Here is a 27,235-nt window from a genome sequence, read left to right as displayed (position 1 = left end):
TGTACATGCTAGATAAGCACTCTACTACTAGGCCACACTCCCAGCCCCGTTATCTGCTTTTATATGTACACTTACATTTATTAAATGTACCTAAACTACATTGAGAAGCCTACTTTTAATAAATGCATTTCTGGCAAGATTTGTAAGACTAGTATTTTGAGGAACAGTTCTTCATTTGAAATGCTTTGGTTCTATTTAATTAAAAAAACACAACTATACACCTATGCTACTTAAAACAGTTTCTTTTAAAAAATTATAAATCATTGGATAAAAGCTTATTCTTTTAGCATCAAAGGAGTCAGCTGCACAAATGTACAGTGACTTGGGTTGGAGGTTAAAGTTAATTAACCAGGCAGAATCAGGTCCTTGACTAACCTGCAGCTGTTGGGCTTAAGGTTTGAATCTTTTTTTTAAGCCTCCAGATACAAAGACAGACCCCAACTGGTTCCATCTAAGTTCAGCTATTTTGAGTTGAATCTAAACAGAGAGGAGGAGGGCTCAAGTTGGGGGCACAGGGAGGGGTTTCTCATCTCTCAGCTACATTAATTCAGCACAGAGACATTTCTGATGCCTTACTCACTGCCTGTGGAGAAAGCTTGAAATAGCCTTGAGGGTATGAAAAGAGGGGAAAAGAAAGCAGTGTATCTTAAATATCCTGTAGATTTTAGGAGCAGAACAACTGTAATTTCCTTAATTCTTACATGAGCTCCGAATTCTTTCCTTTTTCTCATGCATAGGGCAAATAATTTTTCCCCCCAAGGCCATCCACTTGGTCAGCTGAGATTTGAGTCCCTGACCAGTGAGGTCTACACATCTTAGGATAGTTCTATCAGGCTAGGATTTGCAAGTTGATGCTTATCTGCAGTGGACATGATGGGGCCAGTTTAGGAGTGACGAGGTCCAGGGGACCCATCTTCTCATTCTTGTGAAGTAGGAAAAAGTAGTTTTGACAACAGTACATGCAGACATGAAGTCTAACAGGGGAGTCATATGAGTTTTGAGGATAGAGATGCTAGAGAAATTCCTTGTTTGCTTCAAAATCCTTTCCTCTGGAGGCCTTCAATCATTCATTTGTGTCTCATAGTCAGCATAAATGTTTTCTCCAGTCAGAAGGGAGCTTTTTAGAGTCAAACATTGTCCAGAAGCAGAGTGATGAAGATGCGGCCCTCTGTGTGAGTACTGGACCCATGCATCCAGCTTCCTGTTTCCATGCAGACATTGCTAATCACTCACCGAACATGTCCCTACTTGATGTGGAATGGAGCGTGCAATATTTCCCAGCACAGCCCCTCAGAGTTCTAGAATTAGGTAAACAGATTAGCATTGATAATGGAACCTGTCTGTTATGCAAGCAGTAAGTGCAGTGGTAAGCATACATCTGGGAGCCAGATGTTGAGATTTGAGAGGGAGGGGATGAGACAGAGACAGATAGAATAGTTTAATTCAGTGATTTTTAGTCCATGACTAGCTGCTCACAAGGGATGACAGGGTTGGGGAGTAAGGAGCTAAAGTTCTGGAAACTACCTGACTGTTAGTTAGTTAGTTAGTTAATTAATTTTCTGTTGGTCATGGGACTTGAAGTCTGGTCCTGGGCACTGTCCTTGAGCTCTTTTTCTTTTCAGGCTAGCACACTGCCATTCTGAGCCACAGTGCCACTTCTGGTTTTTAGGTGGTTAATTGGAGATAAGAGTTTCATAGACTTTTCTGCCCCTACTGGCTTTGAACCTTGATCCTCAGATCTCAGCTTCTTGAGTAGCTAGGAATGCAGGTATGAGCCACCAGCACCTGTTTTATTATTATTATTATTATTATTATTATTATTATTATTATTTATTTTTTTGTACTGGGATTAAATTCAGGGCCTTGTGCTTTCTAGGTAGGTGCTCTATTACTTGAGCCCTGTTCCCAGTCCCTTGGCTTTTAGTTTGGTTTTCAGATAGGTCTTGTATTTTCTCCCAGTTCAGCCTTGAACTGTCATCTTCCTACCTCTGCCTCCCAGGTGGTTGAGATTATAGGCAACTTTCAACAACCTTTCTTTTCTTTTTAAATCGGAGGCACTGAACAATCTATAGTCAAAATACATTTTTGTTTCACTCAAATACTTTTAAGAAGCTGTAGCTTCTTGAGAAAGTTTGAAATTCTCCATGGTGCACGCTCCTTTCTGTGTCCTCCAGAGAAGGTTGAGACATTTTCCTGGAAAGGTGATTTTGGCTCTAGTGAAGATGTCACCATCTGCTTGCCTGCCGGGCAGCTGGCCTGGCTGAAGGAGAGCTGGGGCTAGCTGCTTTGAGATCTGGGAGAGTAGGAGGTCCAGGGCACAGGTTGGGGAGGGGGATTGTTTGTGGCTCCCAAGGCTGTTCTTGGGTAGGGTCTTCCTTCCCCAGGCACCTGCTCAGTTGGGGAAGCCCCTCCAGCATCTCCCTCTGGCTCACTCTCGCTCCTGGCTTTCCTCCCCATCCTCTGTCAAGAGCTCCAGGCTGCCTGCCATTCCTGTTGGCACTGGCAGCAGCCAGAACAGTGCAGGCTTTCCTGGCAGCGGGGTCCATGACTGCTTCATTTCTCCTTCTGCTCTTTCACATTCTTCTGTCTTTTTCTCCATGGCCTGGTACCCAGCAGCCTGTGGCCAAAAAGGGCATTGATTACCTTTTTTTAAAAAAAAAATTTTTTTTTGCCAGTCCGGAGGCATGAGGCTTGAACTCAGGGCCTGAGCGCTGTCCTTGGGCTTTCTCAAGGCTAGTGCTCTACCTCTTGAGCCACAGCACCGTTTCTGTGTATGTGGTACTGAGGAATCGAACCCAGGTCTTTGTGCATGCCAGGCAAGCACTCTACCACTAGGCCAAACTCCCAGCCCTTACCATCTTACCTCCCCCCTTCTCTTCTCTCAGCCTTCACCCAGTAGGGATAGATTGCCCGCTTTCCCTCCCTCCCTTCAACAGGCAAGTAACAGACATGGGACGTGGGCTCTGACATTGCACAGGGCTCGAGTTTCCCCCTATCCCCATTTCAACCAACAAACCAACAGTAGTGCACACCTGAAATCCCAGCTCCATGTTGAAGCATAGACAGAGGAGGATTATGGTCCAAGGGCCCACTGAGCTGTCTTCTAGAGAGATCTTTCTATCAGCCAGGCCTTGGTGGCTGACATCTATAATTTCTGCTGCTCAGCAGGCAATGATTGGGAAGATGGCAGTCTAAGGCCCTCCTGGGCAGAAAAGAGCCTATTTTGACAGACAAGTGGTGTGTGTGTGTGTGTGTGTGTGTGTGTGTGTGTGTGTGTGTGTGTGTGTGTGTGCAAGCCTGTACGCACACACGTGTATGGTTTGTGCTTTTTCCATTATCGGCAAGTGCGATCTTGGCAGACATGGGAGGATGACATGCTAGATGATCAGGTAGAGAAAGCACCTTAAAGAGGAGCAGTACACACCAGCCAGCATTGATTGATTACTGATCAGTGCATCTGTAAATATCTCAGACCCAACACTTTGACCTAGGTGCTCTTATGATCTCATGTTACAGGTGACTGAAGTGAATTGATGAATGAACTTGTCACTACCGGTGCTTGAACTCAAGGCCTCACACTCATATTCCTGCCTGCTATCCCCAGCTGCATGGCTGGTGCTCTACCACTTGCCACACCCCTAACTTCTGGCTTTTTGATAGTTTATTGGAGGTAAGAGTCTCAGGGACTTTTCTGCCAGGACTGGCTTTGAACCGCCATCCTTAGATCTTAGACTTCTGAGTAGCTGAGATTACAGGTGTGAGTTATCAGAACTCTTGAGATGAAAAAAGGAATTGCAAGGAGAGTGACTTTTCTAGAACATGAGAATGCTTGGGAAGGGTCCTTCTCTTCCCTTGGCCTTTCCCTCAGGGAGATGTCCTTTGTCCCCTTACTGGCCTGGTTGCAGCCACAGTGGCCTTATAACATCCAAAACAGCAGTGGCACCCTCCTTGGAGCCAATTGGTGTAACCTCAGAGGGGTGTGCCTGCAGCGGACTGATTTCTAGTTCTATTCTTCTCCCCTGGAGATGGGGAGGTGTGGATGGAAAACAGCAGCTACAGCAACAAAAATCTGAGGCTGAAGCCCAAGGCTGGATTCAAAACCTTTAATTCAGAGTGAAAGACTTTAATCAGGCTATAACTTGGCTCCATTCCTAAATGCTACCATGTTAAAAAAGGAAAAGAAATAACAACAATAATAATTCAGAGAATGCAAATAATAGTCCAACCTAAAGCCAGGAATAGGTCAAAACAGCTGTAGTTTCTCTGGGAATGAAACATTCCACTCTTTAAATTATTGCAAGGAAATGTATCTTGTTTTCCCCAACTGAGCCTGGAAGTGAATTTTTAAAAAAAATCTATTACTGCTAGTTACTGATTCAGCAAGAGTTGCTTTATTGTTATTGTTGTTGTTTGCTTTTCTTTCCCTTTTCCTTTGCAAGCCACTGTCCACCTCCATCTTTTTCTGCCCTTTTTCTCCTGGGTGTACCAGAGGAACCTTCTAAGTAAAAAACAAAACTTCACTTTGTGTGTGTATGGCCAAGATTCAAATTTGCTATGATTCATTGGAAGGGGGGAGGGGCTGGCAGAATTGGAGGGAGAAAGGACCCATGGAGCCTCTCAGATGTAAATAATTCAGGGTTTGGAAGTGCTCATCTTTGGACGTATTGGAGCCATTGGGAGTGTGGACGGCTGGGAAGCAAAACTGCTGAGGCAAGCAGGAGAGAAGCAGAGTCACTGGCCTGGATTGGGTCAGCCAACAGAGCAGCTGCATGTGTTGGAGAAGCCAGCCCATGTGGGGCATGGCGGGGGGCCCAGATCTGGGGATCCCCGGACTCTCAGAACACATGAGGCTCAGTGTCAGGGGAGCCTCTTGTTACACAAAAAAAAAAAAATCTCAGGGAGGTGTAACACTCACAGCCTAAGAAAAGGGAACAGTGAAATCCTAAACAGTATTTAACAGGAATAAGTTAGTATGAGTGTATTCCTATTAATATACTATGAATGATATATTAATAACATTAATGACATAGTATAGCAATATATTCATGAGCTAAGGTTAATAGAGCTGATTCTAATTAGTATTAATAGAACTCTTACCACATACGAGGTTACTTTTCAAGTCAGGTAAGTATTCTCTCTCCTTTTTTGCTGGAATTTGAACTCAGGGCCTCATGTCTACTCAGCAAGCACTCTTCTGCTTAAGCAATGCCCCCAGCCCTCTTTTGGGGTTGATTATTTTTCAGATAGGGTTTTAATTTGAATCCTCCTACACAGCTGGGATTACATGTATGCGCTACCATACCTGATTTTTTTTCTTTGAGCCAGGTTCTCGGTCTATATCCCAGTCTGACCTTGAATTTGTGATCCTCCTGCTTCCTCTTTGTGAGTACTGGGATTCCATGAATTTGTGCCACTAAATCGCTGACATTGATTTCCTTTCCTTTCCTTTCCCCTCCCTCCCTCCTTCCCTCTTTCTTTTTTTATTTTTTCTTTCTTTCTCCTCTTCCTTCCCCTCCCCTCCCCTTCCCTCCCCCTCCCCTCTCCTCTCTCTCCCCCTCCCCTTCCCTCCCCTCCCTTCCCCTTCCCTTCCCTTCCTTCTTCTGCTAAACCAACCTTGAATTCCCCAGGACAAATCTGATTCAATCATGCTCTTTCATCCTTCTTCTAAATTACCAGATTCCACTGGCAAATATTTTTGAGCATGTTTACTTCTATGTTCTTTAGGAATATTGATCAGTAATTGCATTCACTGTCCAATAGGATAAGCCTGGATTACATGATGCTCCATGCAACTAAATCTAAATGGATTACATTATGATGTAAAATTGAAATTCCACTGCTTTGGATATTCCAGACACATCTGAAGTCAAATCCATGGATTAGAAGTCAAAACCAATAATATTGGATGGTACCAGCATGTCTATCATATTGGACAGCACAGAGAGCTTTCCCTGCAACCTAAGCTTTTGTATGTCTTTGAGCAGAGTTCAAACTTTGACGTTTATCTGTTGTCTTTTATCCTTAGTGTGGTGGTGGAGCTCTTTCCAGCCTTGGAAAAGAAACTCTGTGATGGATCATCTGACATCTGTTTTTTTTTCCCTACCCCTAAAAGTGTTCTTTAAATTCCCAGCCTAGGAGGGGGTCAGCTCAGTATTATGTAAAAGCAAGGTTTAGTTTCATTTAAAAAAGGGAAAGGTGTTTTAGTTTGGCCAGTTCTAGGCAGAACCCAGAAGTGCTCTTATAGGATGCATATTTCACAAACCAAGATTTATTCCAGAACAAAGCTCTAGCATAGCAAAGGTTTTGTCTGGCCAAGTGGGATCCATCCTTACTTTGCATGAGCAAACCTGCAGGTACAATATTTTACAAGGCACATCTCCTTTCAATAATTAAATACCTATGCCAGCATGTTGTAATTTCTAAGGACATAAAGATCACAGAGAAATAGAGCGCTTTATAGTCAAGCAAAGCTCAGGGAGGGTTGTAGATGGGGGGTGGTTTAGGGAGGGTTGTTAAAGAGGAGTATTCTGCTTAATGAGAATGAAAAGGAAATTGTAACTTGGTTCCAAATTGTTCACTGGGGTCAGGAGACATGGAGTAAGAAGGGCAGTGCTGAGATCTCAAGCCCAGCTGGGACTCCAGGATGGGCTCACATCACTGATTTTTTTTTTAACTCTGTGAAGGAAGGCTTTCTCTTGGACATCTTGTGTCAAATTGGAAAAGAGATTTTTGTAACGGACCCCTCCACCCACCATCAGAGGCTCTGTACGAATCATATCCCTGAGATGCTGCTGGGTTTAGACAAGCTAGGATTTCTAATGGTGGTTTTCCCTTTCAGTGACCTTGGGCAAACCAGTAACCTCTCTGACCCTCTCTTTCTTTTCAGGGAAACAGAACAACAAACCCCATTCTCTTAGTGTGAGATCTGTGGGCCAGCCCCACTACTACTCTCAAGAGCTCTTGCTATAACCGTGGCTGTGTGGGCCACTCTTTTGGGAGGAGTGTCATAGTCCCCCCAGCTGGGTGGTTGGGGGTGAGGGGTGCTTGAGGGGACTAATAGAGAGAGGGGAACATTTTCATCCTTCTCAGCCCCCATTCTTTTCTAAGTTAGGATGAAGTTTAGATCAAGGGCCAGGACCTTGACTCCCCCTGCCCCCATAATTGTGAGCGGTTAAAAGAGGTTCAGGCGAAAAATACAGGCAATGGTCACAAAGGAGTTGGAGACTCATTGCCACCAGGAAGTCAAACACCATTGCGGAGTGAGGTGCTCTCAGAAGGCAATCGGAGGAGGATGTGTTTGGACAAGCAGGGATTAAAAAGAAGGGTATCTTAGGAAAAATGGTAAACACCATTGAGCATTATGAAGGGTTGGCAGTGCAAAGTGTCTGTCGGACTGTGGGAGAGTAAGCAGGATGTCCTCATAATAGTCCCATATGTGCCTGTGGTCCAACTTGATTTAAAATTTTATGTCTACAGGAGAAATGCCAGAGTAAAGAAATCGCGGGGGAGGGGTGTTTCCAGACATCAGGGATACCCGTGTGGCTCCACAAACAGCGCACGCACCTTTTTACCCAGACAGTTCTATTAATATTGGATTTCTGCTATGATTATAAAACATCATCCGACACAAGCTGTGCGGTAACATTTCTCCCCCAGCAACCAGGGAGCCCGGAGAAGCTGGATTGTCATTTGCAGGAGACAAATGACAATAATCCCTAGAGATGGGATGTGCAGAAAAAGATATAATCCTATTAAGAGATTGCCATTGTGCACGTTGCCTCTTGTGGTCCCAAGTGCAGATGCAGGAAGGAGACAAGGGGGCCTGTAACAGCTATAGGAAGGAGCTCTCCCTGCAGTTGGCAGTGACAGCGCCCTGCCATTTCTGAACAAGGGTCCTTGGGGTATCGGATCACAGTAAATGACTGAGGGGAAATGTACTCAAGAAAGGTGATAGACCTGAACAACTGGAGTTTCACTTCTGAAGGACCTGGAGGAAGCCTGGCCATGACTCAATTTTTTTCATATATTTTTATTGTAATTAATAGAAGGGTTACATTATATTCATCAGATAGAAGGTACATTACTTCATAAATGTTGATACCCTTTCTCATGTCATGGTTCCCATTTCCCTCCCCCTCTCCCCATACATCTTGATTTTCCCCCTTCCCTCTCCTATTTCAATTAAGCGTATATAAAATATATCAGATAACAAGGTGAAATATTGTAACAATATGAGATAAAGGGACAGCAAAAGGACAACAATCACTCATTATATGGCTTCTGTTTCTATATCCTAGAGATCCTTTCATTTAGCATCATACTGTATGGCCTTATGTATCTAGGTTTTGCTCTATTGTGAACCTCTCCTAGGAGAGCCCAAGGTTTCTACTGATTATTGTAAATGAGGGAAACCATTGAGCCTATGTTCCTTTGAGTCTGGCTTCCTTCACTTAATATGATTTTTTTCTAAGTCTTTCCATTTCCTTACAAATGGGTGATGTCATTCTTTCTGAGAGCACCATAGAATTCCATTGTGTATAAATACCACATCTTGTTGATCCACTCATCAACTGAGGGACATCTGGGTTGGTTCCATATCTTTGCTATGGTGAATAGTGCTGCAATGAACATTGTTGTGCTAGTGGATTTAGTAGGTCCTTGTTTCTGGACGATTGGTAAATGCCAAGTAGTGGAATTGCTGGGTCATAGGGGAGCTCTATATTTAGTCTTTTGAGGAACTGCCATACTGCTTTCCATAGAGGTTGAACAAGTTTGCACTCCCACCAACAGTGTAGTAGTGATCCCTCCTGTCCACCTCCCCTCCAGCATCTGTTATTATTAGATTTCTTGATCCTAGCCATTCTAAATGGAGTGAGGTGGAATCTTAAAGTTGTTTTGATTTGCATTTCTTTTATGACCAGAGATGCCATGACTCAAGTTTTACACTCTTAGAGCAAACCCTGTAACTTCATTGGGTTGAGGACCAGGTAGTTGGAGTTCTAAGTATGTGTGAGATCCATCAATCGGTAAAGGATAAACTATTATTATTATTATTATTATTATTATTATTATTATTATTATTTTATTATTATTTGTGCCAGTACTGGGCCTTGAACTCAGGGCCTGGGCACTGTTCCTGAGCTGCTTTTTTTTTTAAATTGTTGAAGGCTAGCATTCTACCACTTGAGTCACAGCTCCACTTCCAGGTTTTTGTTGGTTAATTGGAGATAAGAGCTTCATGGACTTTCCAGACCATGATCCTCATATCTCAGGCTGGCTTTGAACCATGATCCTCATATCTCAGCTTCCTGAGTAGCTAGGATTACAGGGGTAAGCCTCCAGCATGGGGCTTAAGGTCTCTATTTGAGTGATGAAAATGAAACCCTTTAATTCATGCTATGTTTTAATGGGAAATGGAAGGGAGTGAATATTCAATTTATGACCCCAGGAAATGAGCACACGTGCACATGCAGATTTTAGTATTTAACAGTGAAGATTAAGACATTCACTGGCCCCCAAGCAATCACTTTGGATTATTTCATGCTCCATGCTTGCTACTCAGTAAGATACCAGCATGGTGTAGAAGAAGAGACATGAGTTTTAATAGTAGAGACATGTGGTGGGTTCAAGCCTAAGCACAACCATTTTCCAACTCTGGGACCTTGGGTAACTTCCTTAAACTCTTGCAACTTTGCTATTCTCATTTGTGCACTAGAGATACTATTCTCTGAAAAGTAGTAAAATATTAAATATTCAAGTAAATTATGATCAAAAAGAGTTACTTGTTTTTTGTCTTGGTGAAGGTTGACACCTCTTAGTTTACCTCTTAGGATCTCTTTCCTTCCCTTTCGGTTAATACTACTTTGATGATGGTGATAGTTGCTGCTGTTGTTATTATTACTATTATTTTAGTCCAGGTGGTTTGGATAGAGATCAATCTGATCCACAGGCAGATAGATATACCAATCCAGTCCATTTCTCTGCATCTATGGGATTGGTCCAGGGAGGTCATGTGATCAAAGATGGCCAATATGACCCCACTGTCTTTCTGGTTTCTAGAAGGAAAAGCTCTATGGCTCTTCTGGGTGCTGAAACTATATAAGAATATCCCTCGAGGGAGTGGTGCTGTGGCTCAAGTGGTAGAGCACTATCCTTGAGCACAAAGAGGCTCAGGGACAGAGCCCAGGCCCTGAGTTCAAGCCCCAGAACCAGCAAAATTGAACTCAAAATTGAGTTTGGGGCTTGAACTCAGGACCCTGCAGTTGTTATGCAAACACTCTACTGGAGTGACATCCCCAGTCTTTATTTAGAATTACTATGCTTTGAGATTTGCAATAGAGCAAAACCTTGATACATAAGGCCATATAGTATGAAGCTAATTGAAAGGACCTCCAGGATATTGAAACAAAAGCCATATAACGAATAATTGTTGTCCTTAATGTACTATGTTGTCTCTCATCTCCTTTGCTGTCCCTTGGTTATCTCATATTGTTATAGTATCTCACTTTGTTATCTGATATATTGAATTTATTTGTATTTGGTTATTTGATAGGGAAGGGGGGAAAACCAAGACAGGTGGGGGGTAGGGAAATGGGTACCAAGACATGTGAAAGGGTATCAATGTACGTGAATTAATGCACCTTCTATCTGGCAAATATCATGTAACCCTTTTACTAATTACAATAAAAAAATGCAAAAAAAAGAATTGCTATGCTTTCCCATGGAATCTTTACAACCTCTAACTAGACTTGCAGAGCTATTTCACCAACACGGAGTTGCCTCATGGTTCTGTTCGGGGCTTAGGTCTTTTATTATTTATGTAACAGTTCCCCTACATTATAGTTCTGTTTGACATGCTCAAGTCACTTCCTGTCTCTGACTGGACGCTGAGAGCTGGAGGGCCTCAAGCAGGATTAGATGGGCATGGTTCTGTGGGTGGGTATTATCTTCACTTTACACAGGAGCAGAGATGTTCAGACAACCCTTTGCAAACTGTCAACTGTCATGGAGCCTTGTTGGAGTAGAAATAGATATTGAACTCAGGTCTTTGGGACTACAGAGATCTTCAGGATTTGGCTGTGTATGTGTATGTGTAATTATATATATGTATATATATATATATAATTTTTTTCAAAGGATTCGGCTAAGAACAAAAATCCCTTTTGAGAAGGAGGAAATCTTTTCAATGTGGAGAAGTATCTTAAAAGGTTCTATATCTGGGTCCTTTCAAACTTGAAATTTATATGCAAGGAATAAAACCAGACGAGAATGGATGGTGTTGGGATGAAACGAACAGGTTTGTGTCTTTTCTGAGCTGATTTGTCTCAGTAAATCCCCAGAAAATATCGCTTGTCTCATTTTCCCTTCAAGCCTTTTGTCTGAGTTTCAGCTGAGAAGATTTTTTCCCCCTCTCTCGTTCTTTGTAAATTCTCTTGATTTTGGTTATATAACAGGAGCAAACAATTGCCTTTACTGAACAAAAGTCTCAAATGAATAGCTATCAATGGTAATACTAGTAATTAACAGTTTTTTTCTCTGTCGTGCCTGCCCGAAACTGCTTTTATTGATTTATTTTGACTCTGTTCCATATAGGACAATTTTCCAGCTTGCACAAACATATGCTTATCTTCTTTTGGGCCCAACTATCTTGGACTCTATTTCAAAAAGAGCGTTAACTCTTCAGGACAGAGCTGACAGCAGACCAGAGGAAAGGAATTGGGGTGCCTCAAATGAACTGTACACTGGGAAAGATTATCAATGAGTGTGAAACATAGAGCACCTCTTAGTTTGAAGTTTGACATCCTGGCTTTCCTTTCTGAATGAAATTGGAAATTACACAGAATTGGGGGTGAGCGTGGTGGAGGGTGGCAAGATGGAGGGGTCCATCCAAACAAAAAAAGCCAAGGTCAGAGGGGAGAAACAGTGCAAAGAAAGAACCAGTTGGCTACTGGCAGCTCGCGCTTACTCAGGAGGCTGAACTCAGAGGATTGTGTTATGAGCCCAATCCAGACTAAAAAGCCCGTGAGACTCCATCTTCAAAATATTCAGGAAGAAGTCAGGCTGGAGGCTTAGCTTGAGTTGGAGTGTCAGTCAAACAAGCAAGTGAAGTGAGTCCAAGGCCCTGAGTTTAAACCCTGGTTCTAAATAAAGAAACAAATAACAAAGTAAACAAATAGGCAAGGGCAGGGGAGGAAAAACCAGTCATCAATTCTCCCTTTCTCTCTGCTCTCCTGAGGTCAATCTCAGTTATATGAGTGTCTTTCTTGCAATCCAAGTGAAAAGGTAATTCATGGTACTGAAAAGAGAATTCATTGTGTTATTGAGTTTCTTAAACCCCAGAATTGAACCTTTTATAAAATTAGAGGTGAGAAAATGAAATGACACAGGAATAGCATCCCCCTCAATATATTTGAAACCCCACTGGACATAATCATAGTATGGAATATACAACTTTGTGATCTATTTTTTCAAATCAATAACTTTTCTTCAATGCTTGCACATATATACTCAGTCTTCTTGACTGAGTTGTATTTCATTGGATGGATGCATAGAGCATGCTTAACTAATCACAGTCACCTAGTGTTGGCTATTGGTTCCTTTTTTAGTTTTCTTTTTTTTTGGCCAGTCCTGGGCCTGGGCATTGTCCTTGAGCTTTCTCAAGGCTAATGCTCTACCACTTGAGTCATAGCACCATTTCTGGCCTTTTCTATGTATGTGGAATCAAACCCAGGGCTTCATGCATGCTAGGCAAGCACTCTACCACTAGGTGGCTGTCTTCTTGAGGGCTCTTCTGTCCTGCAGGCAGATGCTCAGGGTGAAGGACGAGCTGGCAGCGTCCAGAGTGAACGTCCCTGGAAGTCACCCAGCAGCAGATGGAGCTAGTGGATAAATGCAGCCTTGCAGGTGTGGAGTAATTCTAGGGTGCTGGCTCTATGGTGCTGAGTGGAACCCAACCTAGAGCAGAACCATTCCTTCCATGGCCTGCCTTCTGCAGTGGAATTTTACTACATGCTCTTGGAAGCTGGGCTAGCACTTAGACTCAGCAGCTGGAGGGTTCGCTGAGGCCATACACAGCCAACACTCCCACCCCCTCATGACCACAGAGCTAGTGTCAGGAGACAGACGTCCACAGACGGCCGTGCATAAATCTTGCCCACAATGTATTCCTGTGGATGGCAGGATCAGACGGTGGGCACTTGACAGCCAGCTGGCAGTAGTATTGGTACCCTGGAAGTGTCAGCAGGCTTAATTACCAGCCCTTGTGCCAATTCCAGGACAAACCACCAGCCGTCTCCTCACCCCTGCCACTGCTACCGCTCCACAAATCCCTGAGGCGACATCAATAATTCATCTGAGAACCAAAAAGTTCCAGGCCTCTGACACTGTTGTCTTCCAGCCTGGTCCTACCTTCTGGGCCTCGCCTGGTGTCCCTGTCTTCTCAAACGTCAGGTGTGGTGTGAGGTGAAGAACGATCTGCGGGGTGGACACGTGTTGTCATTTTCTGAGGAAACAAGTATTAGAGACAGGGATTAAATGCTCCTAATTAGAGGTCTTTCTTGCCAAGCTTCTTCAGGAGAAAAAAAGAATTTTCTCCTCAGTTGATGTGCTATCCTTATGGAGACCTTGGGGGAGGGGCAGAGGGTGGGTATGTGGAATTCATATCTGGGAGCAGGTGGCCATATCAGAAATAATGGCTCGAGGTACTGGGAAAATGTAATCAATATTTACCTGCTGAGAAGTCCCAAGAGGAGAAGGAAATGGACTCCTTCCCTACGGCACAGATTTCATTCTGGTGTCCTGCTTTCTTTGTGTATTTGGCAGCAGGGGAAAAGTGCATGATTTTTTTTTTCTGGTGGTGGTGGGGAGAGTGTTGGGATTGGTGGAATTATTCCATCATCAGCCTGCACACAATAATCCATTATTCAAGCATGACAAACTTAAAATACTCAGTCTGGTCTCCTGGTATCTGCCTGGTTTCTTATTTGTGTCCAAATGAATGCAACCCATGACATACTTTTTAAAAATATTATGATTCTCTCTCTCTTTCTCTCTCTCTCTCTCTTCCTCCCTCCCTCCATCCTCCCTGCTATCTTTTGTCTAGAACAATCATTATCAACATTAGGCTTCATTATCTGTGTCGTCAGCTCTGGAGAACAAGAAACTTATGTGGGTTGGTAATGTTTCTCTAGACTTCATTTTAAAAACAACAACAACACACACACACACAAACAAAAAAAAACCAACAAAGCTAGACTTGTGACAAAACAAAAGTTCTCTAAAACTCCAATGTAATATAATTTAATTCATTCTTTCCCTGCAGAAGTGTAGCAGCCGGAGTTTCTGTGGCACAAGAGACGACAGAAAAGGTGGCTGATGGCATTAGGCAGAAAAGAAATCTAAAGGTGAGGAACAGAGGAAGCAAGGCCATGCTTGGGGAATCAAGTAGCCGGAGATGTCGCTGCTGGTCCAGTGTCTTAGAATCCACTATATTGCTGAAGGCAATCTCTCATCATACTCTCCAGTTGGATTCCAGGTCCTGAAGAATTGCTGCTATTTCCGCACAGGTGTTGAGGCCAGCCAGACACCCAGCCCCTGTCCCCCACCCTCCACCATGTGATTGCATTTGGCAGGGGTCTGAGGACATTAGTATTCTCATAAGGACCCTAGGGTTGCCTTCTACCATCCAAGCAGGTCCCTGTCCCCTGTGGGAGTCTGCTCAGAACTCATTCAGATCACTGCTTTCTCCAGGGTCCCCAGGAAGAGGAGGGCTACAATGTCTATGAGGTGGATTGCTGGTTGATGGTTCCCCTCGATGCCTGCTCTTCACACACTGAGAAATGGACAACCCAAGGTGATTGCGTGTCAGGACGCAGTGTCAACGGAACCACCGTGGTCTGGCCTGTGGTTCGGGGCATGGTCTCTGCAGTCGAGTCAGCATCAGCTGAGATGCTGTCTAGACCCTGGCACACCTGGCAGCTGGGTGCGAATGGAGGAAAAGAGCAGAGATGTCAGGTAAGGTGCAAGATACCCGGTTAGATCTGAACTGTAGATAGACTGTGAATCATTTTGCCAAAAGAAGTCTGTTTCATGCAATATTTAGATCCTACTTGCCCTCAAAGAAAAAAAAAGAATCGTTGGTTGTCTGAAATTTAAACATCCTTAGGCACCCGGCATTTATGTGTATCCCAGAAGTTTCAGGGCTTGCTTTGTCTCTGCCCGCTCTTGTCTTTATAGGAGGCTTCTTCTTCATCATCTCGCTCAGATGGGAAATCAGAAGTCATAAAAGGCTTGAGGGGGAAAAGAAAAGGACAAGAATTTTAATGTCCCTACAGCATGAACTCTATTTAGGTTCAGTGATGTGGAACAAGAGTCTTTTCCTATTTTCCTCTCTTTACTGGTGTCCTGTACCAAGACTCAAGATGGACCCAGAAACCATCACTTCCATTCCAAGGATGTTTGTGGGACATTTCTTTCTGATGTAGAAAGAAGGTAGTCTAACGGGCCCGTTGGACAGGTATGCATTCTGTAATTCAGCAGGTAGCTTATGGTTCAAAACCATCCTGGGCAGGAAGTACCTGAGACTTTTTTTTTTGCCAGTCATGGGGCTTGAACTCAGGGCCTGAGCACTGTCCTTAGTCTTTTTCTCTTTTTTTTGCCAGTCCTGGGTTTGAGCTCAGGGCCTGAGCACTGTCCTTGGACTTTCTCAAGGCTAGAGCTCTACCACTTGAGCCTCAGCACCACTTCGGCTTTTTTCTATATGTGGTACCGAGGAACTGAACCCGGGTCTTCATGCATGCTAGGCAAGCACTTTAACCACTAGGCCAAACTCCTGGCCCATCCTTAGTCTTTTTCTCAAGGCTAGTGCTCTACCACTTGAGTTACAGCACCACTTCCAGCTTTTTTCTATGTATGTATTACTGAGGAATCGAACCTGGGTCTTCATGCATGCTAGGCAAGCACTCTACCGGTAGGCCAAACTCCCGGCCCCGTACCTGACACTCTTATTTCCAATTAACTACTGAAAAAAAAGCCAAAAGTAGATCTGTGGCTCAAGTGGTAGAGCATTAGCCTTGAGCAAAAAAAAAAAAAAAGGAAAAAGCTTAGGGACAGTGCCCAAGCCTGAGTTCAAGTCTCAACACACAACACAACACACACAGGAGAATATTAGATAATTCCTTAAGCTTACTCTCCAAACAAAAACTAGCTCCTATGTAGCCAACCAAGGGGTCCTTAAAAGAGTATAGTAGGAAGTAGAGAGAGATTTACTACAGAGGGGAGAGACGACACAGGATAACTTCAGTAGAGAGAGAATGAAATAGAAAAATGGAGGGGGAACAGGACGGGGGCGAGAGAGAGGAAGAAGAGAGAGGGAGGGAGAGAAGCTTCAAGTAACGGAAGGGTGCAAGGATGGAATTCGTGACCATGTGAAGGTCACAGGCCCCACATGCTCTTTGAAAGGAAAAACAATGGCTTTATTGAAGGTTGGAGACAAGAGCATACCAAAAGACCTGTCTGTCCATTGGCCAGGAGTGATGGCTTTTTCATCTGATTGGCCAGGGCAGGGGAACTAGAGGTGTGGGTTGTTTACAAGCAGAGTCTTGGTAGAATCAACCCCACCTGGTCCCAGTCCAGGTGCAAGGGTTAAAGAGTTCTGATCCACTGCGAAGCCCGCTGATGGCGGCATGCTTCTTCTCTTCTACCTGGGCTGTGCTTGCTCCTCAGCTTCTTCTTGACAGGGTATTTTAGATTAGACTCGAAGGTTCTACAGGTGCACCCCAAGAAAGAGCTCTCCTACAGATCTCCAGGAACAGGGAAGTTGCTGTTTGATGGCTGGGTTTCAAAGCCTTTCGCCCTCATGTTGATTTTTTTTTTCACAGCTGCAAGGCAGTCTGTAAGCCCTGCCCTTTTACATGACAACGCCCTTGCATTTCTAGATGGAAGAAGAGTGGCTGAAGGGTTGGGGGTACCTCACGTCTCTGGCCTTTCCCTTCGTCATGCAGCCTCAAAGTGAACTCCATCAGCCAGCCATCAAGGGGATGATGTCTCTGCAGCAGCAGACTCTTCTCCAGTCACGCGGCTGTCTGGACACGGGGTCCACAAGCTGCAGACCAGGTAAGCTGGGCCTAAACCACAGGAACTATGAGGTGACTCACCAGTGTCTGGTATGTTGGAAATGTGCTTTGGCAACTGAAAAGCAATGCCATCCCCTGCCTGTAAAGAGCATCCTGGGAAGTAGTTTTGGGGTAACCTTCAGTCTTTTGCTACCCATTCCTCTGCTGTTTTCTGTACAAGGCTGACCTCAGGGACTTGAAGGCCACAAAGATAGATTTTTTAAAAATATGGAATGATTATCAGGGTTTTCTTCTTGTTTTCATTTTTTTTGGTGTTGAGAGCTCAACTCAAGACCTAGGCAAATGTTTTAAATTTAGATCAAGAATTTGAGAAATTGAGAACAGAGTGTGGTACAGAAAATAATGTTTGCTTGCTGTCCTTTTGTGTCTTTTGAGACAGTGAATTTGAGGTTCTCTGCCTCAGCCTCTCAAGTTCTGGGCTTACAGGTGTGCAAGATCATGCCCAACTCATAGAAAACACTTGGATTGAGGCAAAAGGCACAACCTGGAGTCACTCGGCGTCAGATAGAATTTACTGTTTAGTAGCATTGGCCGTGTCAGAGCTCACACTTAATGTCAGCCATTTACCACCTAATATTTCAGTCAACAGTTGATTTGCCTACACTAAAAAAATTGCGTGATTTAAATACATATTTGTAGCCGTTATATTTTTATTGTAACTTTATTATAATCTTTCACTCGTTGTACAAAGGAGTTTCACTTCCACATGTCAGTTTATGAGCACATGCATCTTGATCAGCGTCAGTCCTTTCATCGTTCTCAGTAGAAGAGATAAAAAAAAATTGCAATATAGTTTTGGCTTACGATGAATCCCTTTTGAGACTGTGTTTGGGTATCTATTTCTTCTGGAACTAGACCTACCTCCCAACGACAGGGGTGAATACACATCTCAAATAGGGCCAATTCTTTCTCTCCCACCATCCAACTCATCTTCCTTCTCTTTCTTCTCCCTCTACCTATCTCTCCTTCCTTCTTTGTTGTTGTTGTCATGGTCCTTGTCCTCCTCCTCCTCTCCCCTCCTCCTCCCCCTCCCTCCTCCTCCCCCTCCCCCTTCCTCCCCCTCCCCTCCCTCCTCCTCCCCCCTCCCCCTCTCTCTTTCCTCCCCCTCCCTCCTTCCTCCCCCTCCCTCTTTCCTCCTCTCCCCCTCCCTCCCCTCCCCCTCCCTCCTTCCTCCTCCTCCCTCCTTCTTCCTCCTTCTTCCTCTTCCCTCCTTCTTCCTCCTCCCTCCTCCTCCCTTTCCTCCTCCCTCCTCCCATTTCTAAGTAGTGGCCTGAAGGGAAACACAGGCATGTAGAGTCTATCTGTGGTCTTGTGCAGACAGACCAAAGCAGAGTGGGGGCCTTCTTGATTGTTGAGCTCCTAGTGTTGCCAGCACCCAAGGTCCTCACATGTGCAGTAGTTGGGACAAGGTTACCTTGCAGAGGTGCCCAGGCCGTCATGGAGAATTGAGAAAGAGATGAGCGGGGTGGGGTTTACAGTCTTTCCGTGTATCCTATCTGCTGTTTGAAATGAAGGCTGTTGGTGGTGTGACCCACTATTTTCTTTCGTTCTTCAGCTTTAAGGAGATGCGGTTGATGTAATAGCTTGTGTACGTTTTCACGTGTGTCATTAGAGGATGTTCCTTGAGTCACCACCAATACCGTGAATAGATCCACAGCATCCCAGCGTGTACTGGAGCCCCTTTGAGGCCTTTCTCTTCATTGCCCTCTAAACCCCAGGCAACCACCGATCTGTTTCCGTCACAAGTAATTTTTATTTTCTAGTATTTTGTGTCCAGGGAACTCTACAATATGTATTCTGTGTTTTGGTCTGGCTTGTTTAATTCAGCATAATAATTTGAAGATATGTTTCTGTTGATCCTCACATCAATAGTCCAGTAGTTCATGATTGATCCATTTGTCTGTTGTTGGGTGGTTTCTCCCCCCCCCAACTTTCAATTTCTGACTGAAAATGATGAGTAATAGTGTCTTGTACATTTGGCTATATATCTTTTTGTGGACATAGACTTTCATAGTCTTTCTCTTAAAAGTACAAGGGCATGGGAAAGCTGGTTACATGGCAAATGTATGCTTTTAAAGAAACTACTAAGCCATTTTCTTGTCTGTTGCCTTTCTCTCTGTCTCCTTTTATTTCTCTCTCTTCCTCTATTTTTCTCTTGATTTCTTTCTCCCTCTCTTTGCCTCACTTTGTTTTCTCTTCCCTTCCTCCCTCTCCCTCTCTTCCTTCCCTTCCACCTTTCTCCTCTCTCTTTCTGTCTTTCTTCTGTGCTGGCACAAGGGCTTGAACTCAAGGCCTGGGCACTGTCCCTGAGATTTTTCACTCAAGGCTGGCATTCTACCACTTAAATCACAGCTCCACTTGTGGCTTTTTGAATAGTTAATTGGAGATGAGTCTCATAGACTTTTCCTGCTTGGGCTGGCTTCAAACCAAGATCCTCAGGTCTCAGCCTCTCTGTAGCTCAGATTACATATCTGAGCCCCCAGCCATCTTCCTGCTCTTACACAGCACGATCAATCTTTCCCTTCCTTACTTTTGGTTCAAATCAGTTCTAGTTATGTTTCTTGCAACCCAAGAGTCACGGTAAGTATGGAAGACACTGCTTTGGGGAAATTTATTTGTAGGATTGGGAATCTGCATATTATCAAATAATATTTACTTAGAACAAATAATGCTCAGAAGAAGCCATGTGAAGGCTTGAGCCATACCTAACATGATTTAATCTGATCAGCTCAGGACCAATGATTTTAAACCCTCACACTGGGAGAAATTGCAACCCAAACAGCCCATAAATACTATCATTTATCATCTGATCTCATTCCTTGTTATTCCTGAGAGCAAATGGGATTCACAAACTGAGAGAAGACTAATGGTTGATGTGGTTAATTTGAGCAGTGCTTTTTTTTTAAATTCTCTAATGAGTTAATAAGAATTTAATAAGAAGTTTATAATTGTTGCCAAGATGCCTGTGAGGTAGGGAAATGTTCTGCCAGGGGCAGAATATTTGAACCAAGTGATGCAAAGACAAAAGTGGCAGCGTGCCCGAGTTAATGTGGGGCTTTGCCACGTCTAAGGCCACCTCTGGCTGAAGAGCAGGTGAAAGAAGAACAACAGAGGGACTAAGAAGCATGGCTCCAGGCTAGATGGCTTTCTTGAATTCTGATGCGGGCTCCTATCATCTTGTGACCTTGCCCTTGCCCTTGACCACAGGCTTGCCGCTTCCCTGTGCCACAGTTTCCTACAAAGCAGAGATACCCAAGCATGTTCCCTGTTGATTAAGTTCTCATTGCTGGGACAAACAACAGAGAAAACTACCTAAGAGAAAAGGCATTTGCTCTGTGCTTAAGGTCATTCTGGTAGGAATGGTGCAGGAAAGATCAAAGCAAGTTATGTCCTGGTGGCCAAAGAGGAGAGGGGAGGGATTGAGAGGATGAGGAAGAGAAGGGAGGGAGAAGGAGAAAGTTTGCTTGAGGTGGCTTCCTTTCCCTTTTTCCTCTTACCCTGATTAGGCCCTGGGAGGATTCTGCTCACTTTCAGAGAGATTTCTACCCCTTCATTGGGTCTTCCCTTCAGTTATTGCTCTCAGGAAAGGACTCAGACACACCCCAAGGTGGCCTTTCCTAACTTCCTAGGTTTCCCCCAAGCCAATCAGGATGCCATTCAAGACTAACCATCACACTGCCTCTGCTGTGCTTCTCTCTCTCCCTCTCTCCCTCTCTCCCTCTCTCCCTCCCCCCTCCCTCTCCCTCCCTCTCCCTCCCTCTCCCTCCCTCTCCCTCCTTCTCCCTCCCTCCCCCTCCCTCCCCCTTCTCCATCCTCTCCCCCCCTCCTCTGTGTGTGTGTGTGTGTGTGTGTGTGTGTGTGTGTGTGTGTGTCCTGGGCTTGAACTCACGGTTTGGGTGCTGTCCTTGAGCTTTTTTACTCAAGGCTAGCACTTGAGCCACATCTCCTCTTCTGGCTTTTTTTTCTTATTATGGCTAATTGGAGATAAGAGTCTCACAGACTTTCCTACCTGGGCTGGCTTTGAACCATGATCCTCAGACCACAGCCTCCTGAGTGGCTGGGATGAGAGCTATCGGTTTCTCTCAGGGTTCTTTAGAAGATAAAATGGGTTGATAGTCAGGGGTGCAGGGGACGCCAACAGCAGTCAACACAGTTAGCAAATGTTCATCCACAGTTTTATCACAACGACTGTTGGTAGGTTCATCATGCATAGCATTCTCCCCAGTTGAGTGCAGGAAATTCACTTTTCCCATTTCTCACTTAGATGTTTCGGACAGTCTGCTTTAAAACAATGGATCATCATTTTCATTACTGATGAGAATCTGGGGGTTCAGTAACATGAACAAGTGGCCAACTGATGGAGCCAGTTTTCCAACCCAGAATAGCGGGTCCCTAACGGACATGCTTTCTTCTATGTACTGTTTTGAAGCTGTCCTAGACTCCAGGGACTCCAAGGTCAGCTTAGAGCTGTCTTGCGCTTAGATGCAGGAGAGAAAGAGCTCTTCCACAGGAATGAATGCTCAGGATTTCTATCAGTTCTCCTAAGATCCAGATGGGACCTGAGGGCTTTGGGTGAAGAAGGCCTTGTGAGCCTTTTCTGTCTTAGGGCAAAGCCAAGGGAGCCCACCATATCCTGTAGGCCAGGGGGTCATTTCCCAGCATGTAGCTTTTCCTTCTCACTGCAGCTCTGTGAGGCCTGGGATAGGAAATGTTGGCAGGTATCTCTGAAGCCATGGGCCCTCAAGTGTGGTCAACCTCACTACTCAGGTGTCTCGTGACTCAGAGGAAACCGGTATGCCTGTGAGTGCATGCCACCACTCGAGCTCAGGGCCTGGGTGCTGTCCCTGAGCTTTTTTTGCTCAAGGCTAGCATCAATGTCAACTGAGCCACAGCGCTCCTTTTGGTCTTTTAGAGGGGGCAGTAGTTAATTGGTGAATCTCAGGGATATTCCTTTCTGGGCTGGCTTTGAACTGTGATCCTCAGATCTCAGCCTCCTGAGTAGCTAGGAGGACTGGCACGAGCCCATCAGCACCCAATCCGTTATCCCAGTTTTACAGGTCTGGAAAGTAGATTGGTGGGGCTCAAGTTCCTAACCCAGAAGTGATTTTAATGTGTAAATGATGGAAATGGGATTCCAACTCCAGTCTCTACTGATCTGAACACTTAAATTGCTGACATGGCTGAGTGGGAAGGTAGCCAGGTGGTTTGGTTATACAACTGATCCATTCCCAGGGTCTCTGTGTCCTAAGAGGTGCAGTTTTCCACGTTGGGTGGTTAGACAGATGAATTAGTTGGGTGATCCATTCCTGTTAGTAGTGGAACAGTCTCTGGGTAGCACATTCCTCAGGTTCTGGGGTGATTTTGCTTCTTCCTTCCTTGTCATGCTCAGCTCAAGGGCTGTAGACTCATGTTATAATTCTCTGTCTTCCTTCCTGGCTAGCCCGGCTCTGGCTGCATCTGCTTTGATATGCGTTCCTGGTTTGATCTCTTATTTATGAGAGGCAGTTTTCACAGACAAAACAGAGAAGCAGGCCTTTCCATTCCAGCAGCAAATGTTTGCCTCACTTCTGGAGCAGGAGGCAGGCAGCCATGGCTTGACTGCTCTGTACCCGCACCTGAGACCAGGGCCAGAATCTGGACACTGGGTGGGGACATTTAGCTCATCGCCGTATTTTGCACCCACTGCACAAATGGGCCGTGTATTTACACCCAGGCTCGGCTCGGCCTCGGGGAGACCCAATGCTTTCCCTCCCCTGCACCACCTATTAATATATCGAAACACTAACCCACTGTGTGGTGGTGTTGAGAGATCAGACTTTGCTGGAGTCATGACAGGATAATGAAATTACAAGGGTGGGGACCCTCCTGACAGATCAGTGACCTGTAAAAAGAGAAAGGGAGATTAGACTTCCCCTTTCCTCTACCTGTGAAGAAAGAGATAACGAGAAAGCACCAAGGACTCCATACAGAAAGAGCTCTCACCAGAGGGCAGCCAAGCTGGATAACCTGGGTGCCAGACTTTCAGCTCCTCTGAATGTAAGAGAGAGATGTTTGTTACTTTTCACCGTATGGCATTTTGTTCAAGGACAAATGAAGATAGATTGCTCTTTGTCCAGAGAAGCCAATCTAGATTGCTGGATCCACTTTGAGTTTGCTAATGTAGATGGGCAGTTAGCAACTCCAGCAGAATGAAGCCTAAACTGAATGGAGGTGGCTGTGAGCCGTTTGAGTTTAGGTGGTTTGGGAAATATAACTTGAAAGGACAGGCATGTCTGGAGAGTGCTGTCTCCCTTACTGGTTTTGGCATATTTAAGTTAGGGAATCCTCAATTTACTTTGAAATTAGTTCTTTTGAAAAACATATCCTACAAAGTTGATGTAATGGTATATTTTATGTTATATGAACTTCAATTTTAAAATGTAGTAATCAACCAAATTAATCTATTAGGGTCTAGATTTATGTATTAATATGTTAATCAATTAATGTATTTACTAATCTACAGATATAAATCTATAAATCTGTCTACAGAAGTATAATCTATACACAGTACATGCATTTATATATAATATATTTAGTGTATATATTACAGCATATACAATCCAGTAATATACACTATACTATTTATATACTATATATACTATACTACTATATATTATATTTAATAATATAATTATACCATATTCTAAATGTTTTTATAATGTGTTGTAAGTATATAATATAATACATTTATAAATATAGGGGCTGGGAGTTTGACTCAGTGGTAAAGTACTTGCCTAGAATGCACAAAGACCTGGGCTCTATTCTTCCATATCACATACACAGGAAAGCTGGAAGTGGTAGAAAACTAGCCTTGAGTAAAGCCCAAGGACAGTGCTCAGGCCCTGAGTTTAAGCCCCAAGATTGGGAAAAAAAATAAATATAATCTATAAACATATTTTCTAATAATATAATATACTATAATAAGAGTGTATATTACAAATATATTAAACATGCTAGCTATATATTAGTACATTATATATCAATACATTACATACTAGTATATATTAATCCATACTCTGACCAATAAATGAGTTTATATTGACAAAAATTTACATGAACATGATTCTGTGTCATAGAGCTATGATAATGGATGAATGGGTATGTGCCAGCCCAAATGGGTCTTTGAAAATAATGTCAAGGATAAACAAATGCTGCAGGGAATAGATGAAACTATACCACAGTTCTATATGTTGTTGCATGTTGTTTATGGGATTTACACATGGCTTTAGTAATCTCTCCAGCAAACACATGAATAAGAAGATTGCTCAGCTGATAAAGAGCAAGCTGTCTATAAAGCCTGAGTGAACTTGGGAGAGGCAACGAGGAAAATTCCAGTGTTACTGAGTGTTATTCTAGATGTTAAATACACCCTAACGGATGTAAATAAACATTAACTTTTAATTGCAGAGGGTGGATATGTAGGTGTTGGGTTTATTATGCTGTATACCTTTCTATATAATTTTTTTCTCATTTAAAACCACGCTTGGTTATGCACAGAATGCTGTTAGAAAACAGAAAAGAAAATGGCCTCAGTGCTTGTTTGGGGAAGAGGAGTGGGGGTCAGAGGTGGTGGGACATTTATTTGTGCTTTGTGAGATGAGGGCAGCTGCCTAAAAACTATGCCCCTTTCCTGTCTGCTGTTCAAAGGTGGTGTTAGGAGAATGTGCCTGCAGGGGTGTAGCGAGCAGAGAATTAAACTTAATTAAACATGGAGAAGAATCCCTGGGTACAGAATTTGTGCTTAATGATTATTAACTGCTATTGGTACACGGATGTTACACATGATATATATATATATATATATACATACATATTTAAATTATGCCATCTGTTTTGTTTGTATTTTTGGAAGCTTATTTAAAAGAAACATTAGTATATGTCTTCTAACTTCTGGTAGTGTTTGACTTTTTTTCCCCCTTCCTAAGGTAGAAAAAAAGCTGTATTGGCTTGGTGATGCTTTTCTCAACTTGTTACATGTATTTACAAATAGCTAGGTACAAACATACACAACGCATACACCATCCATGCACCTGTCATGATCTATTCATCCATCTCTGTCTACACTTACATACATGACATGAGTGTGTGCATTGATGCATACAGTACTTGCCCAAGGAATGTACGTTTCCACCATTAAGTTGGCTACTCCACACCGTATGAAAGACAGAACCGAGATGCCTGGGTTCCTTATTCTAGAGCCCAAGGCTCTAGAACGTGCAATTGTAGTGATCTGAGAGAAAGGCTTTAATCTGAGGCAACTGGTGCACTAGCATGGCATAGAAGAAAGGCCTCACACTAGTAGTCAGCAGTTTCAACTAGCCGGCAGGTGTGTGCTTTGTGTAACTCCTACATTGTTTTAAACTCAATTAATGAATAAAAAAATCCTAAATGGTGTTTGATCTTGGGTAAGTTACATCTCCTCTGTCTCTCTCTCTCTCTGTCTGTCTGTCTCTGTCTCTGTCTCTGTCTTTCTCTCTCTCTCTCTCTCCCTCTCCCTCTCTCTCCCTACCCCCCCTTATAACCTGAAAAATGAAAGTTAATGCTGTTTCAGTGAGCCCTAAATGAGAGATTGCCAAGTATGTATGGTCGTGCACACTGCGTAACTCAGCGCCTCGTGAGTCTTTGACTTTAGTCTCTAATGGCAGGGCGTCGCTTTCCAGTCTGATGAACCGAGAAGCAATGTTGATGGCTTTTTCATTCCACTTCAGAATTCAATAGCCGCAGTGGGCACTGCAGCCACATGACCTCCAGATGTCCTTTGAAGGAACTGCTCCTCCTGTAGGCGATGGGCTGGGAAGTGGTGATGCCTGGCCTGGGGGTGGGGAGTGGGGTGCTGGATTGGGGCCCATGGTTGAGCTCCAGGGCCTTGTCTTCCTTTGGGATTTCAGACTAGGTGTCCTACCAGGATGGTAGGAGAAACGGCTCAGATTCTTGGATGATGGGCAGGACAGTGGTTAAACGAGATGACAGAATGAACAATTTGCAGAAGTCCTCCCTGCAGGTTCTGTCACGGATGGTCCCCAACATGGGAATCTCCTAAGAGGCCTCTCAGACTTATGAACTGAAACACATGTAATACGATCGAGTGGACATGAATGCATTGTGTATCTTTGTATGTCTCATCCTAGCATCAGACCCAACACAGGACACAGCTCAGTGGGAGTTCATTCATTCTGCCTCTGAATAGCTACTTTGCTAGTCCTGGACCTAGGTGTTGTCCCTTAGCTCCTTTCATTCAAGGCTGGCACTCTACCACTTGAGCTACAGCACCACTTGTGGCTTTTTCTGTAATTAATTGAAGATGAGAGTCTTGAGGACGTTTCTGTCTGGGCCATTTCTGTCTGGGCTGGCTTTGAACTGTGATCCTCAGATTTTATCTTCCTGAGTAGCTAGGATGACAGATATGAACCACTGGTACCTGGCTTTTTTTTTTGCCAGCCCTGGGTTTGAGCTCAGGGCCTGAGCACTGTCCTTGGATTTTCTCAAGGCTAGAGCTCTACCACTTGAGCCTCAGCACCATTTCCGGCTTTTTTCTATGTATGTGGTACTGAGGAATCGAACCCGGGTCTTCATGCATGCTAGGCAAGCACTTTAACCACTAGGCCAAACTCCCGGCCCTGCTTTTTAATTTTTAAAGTATTTCATAGGAAAATTTCCAACGTGTACAAAAAGTAGGACAATTATATAATAAACTTCCAGGCACTAATCCCGTGGCTTCCACAGTCATTAACATTTACAGGTCTGGGTCCAGATCTTCTCCCAAGCTTTTATTTCTATAATAATTTAAAGCAAATAAGATATTCTAGCATTTTACTCACAAGTACATTAGTATGCATCAATAACAGATAAAGACATTTAAAGGCCACATCGACATTTGACAATAATTTCTTATGTCTCATCTGTTGCTTAGTGAGTGTTCAACATTCTATATTTGCCTTAGAAATATAGTTATGGCTTTTTTTTCAGAGCAAGATTCAAATTCCTTACATTGTAACTATAGTAATGGTTTAGGACCATCAGTTACAATAGCGAATATCCTTTTCTCTACATGCTTATTTGTCTTA

General features: G+C 43.8%; 1 protein-coding gene across 8 annotated transcripts; it reads left to right on the top strand.

Moving 5' to 3' along the window:
- The first annotated feature begins 1,313 nt into the window (after positions 1-1,313).
- LOC150039653 (uncharacterized) lies at positions 1,314-17,745 on the top strand. Of its 8 annotated transcripts, none has more exons than XM_090327681.1 (6): positions 1,314-1,366; positions 3,517-3,670; positions 14,321-14,402; positions 14,749-15,012; positions 17,001-17,112; positions 17,512-17,745. In XM_090327681.1, the coding sequence occupies exons 2-6, from the start codon at positions 3,609-3,611 to the stop codon at positions 17,583-17,585; spliced, it is 594 nt and encodes a 197-aa protein (XP_090183807.1). In that variant the 5' UTR covers positions 1,314-1,366; positions 3,517-3,608; the 3' UTR covers positions 17,586-17,745. The 8 variants fall into 8 exon arrangements, 6 of the variants coding, with proteins under 6 accessions (XP_090183807.1, XP_090183801.1, XP_090183803.1 ...); XM_090327675.1 differs by having other exon boundaries at positions 16,935-17,112; XM_090327677.1 differs by having other exon boundaries at positions 1,325-1,354; positions 16,935-17,112.
- The last annotated feature ends 9,490 nt before the right edge of the window (positions 17,746-27,235 follow it).

The sequence above is a fragment of the Megascapheus bottae genome, unplaced genomic scaffold (genome assembly GCF_031878675.1).
Source record: "Megascapheus bottae isolate mThoBot1 unplaced genomic scaffold, mThoBot2.hap1 HAP1_SCAFFOLD_53, whole genome shotgun sequence".
Classification (NCBI taxonomy): Eukaryota; Metazoa; Chordata; class Mammalia; order Rodentia; family Geomyidae; genus Megascapheus; species Megascapheus bottae.
Note: the sequence above shows the minus strand (reverse complement) of the source record. Positions and strands in the feature narration are given on the sequence as shown.

Bases quoted from the DNA above. Each gene is read 5' to 3' on its own strand.
- LOC150039653 (XM_090327675.1), top strand. From the start codon at position 3,609: ATGGCTGGTGCTCTACCACTTGCCACACCCCTAACTTCTGGCTTTTTG. The intron at 3,671-14,320 runs GTAAGAGTCTCA...CTTTCCCTGCAG, and splicing joins TTTTTGATAGTTTATTGGAG to AAGTGTAGCAGCCGGAGTTT. The intron at 17,113-17,511 runs GTAAGCTGGGCC...CTTTTGAGACAG, and splicing joins GTCCACAAGCTGCAGACCAG to TGAATTTGAGGTTCTCTGCC.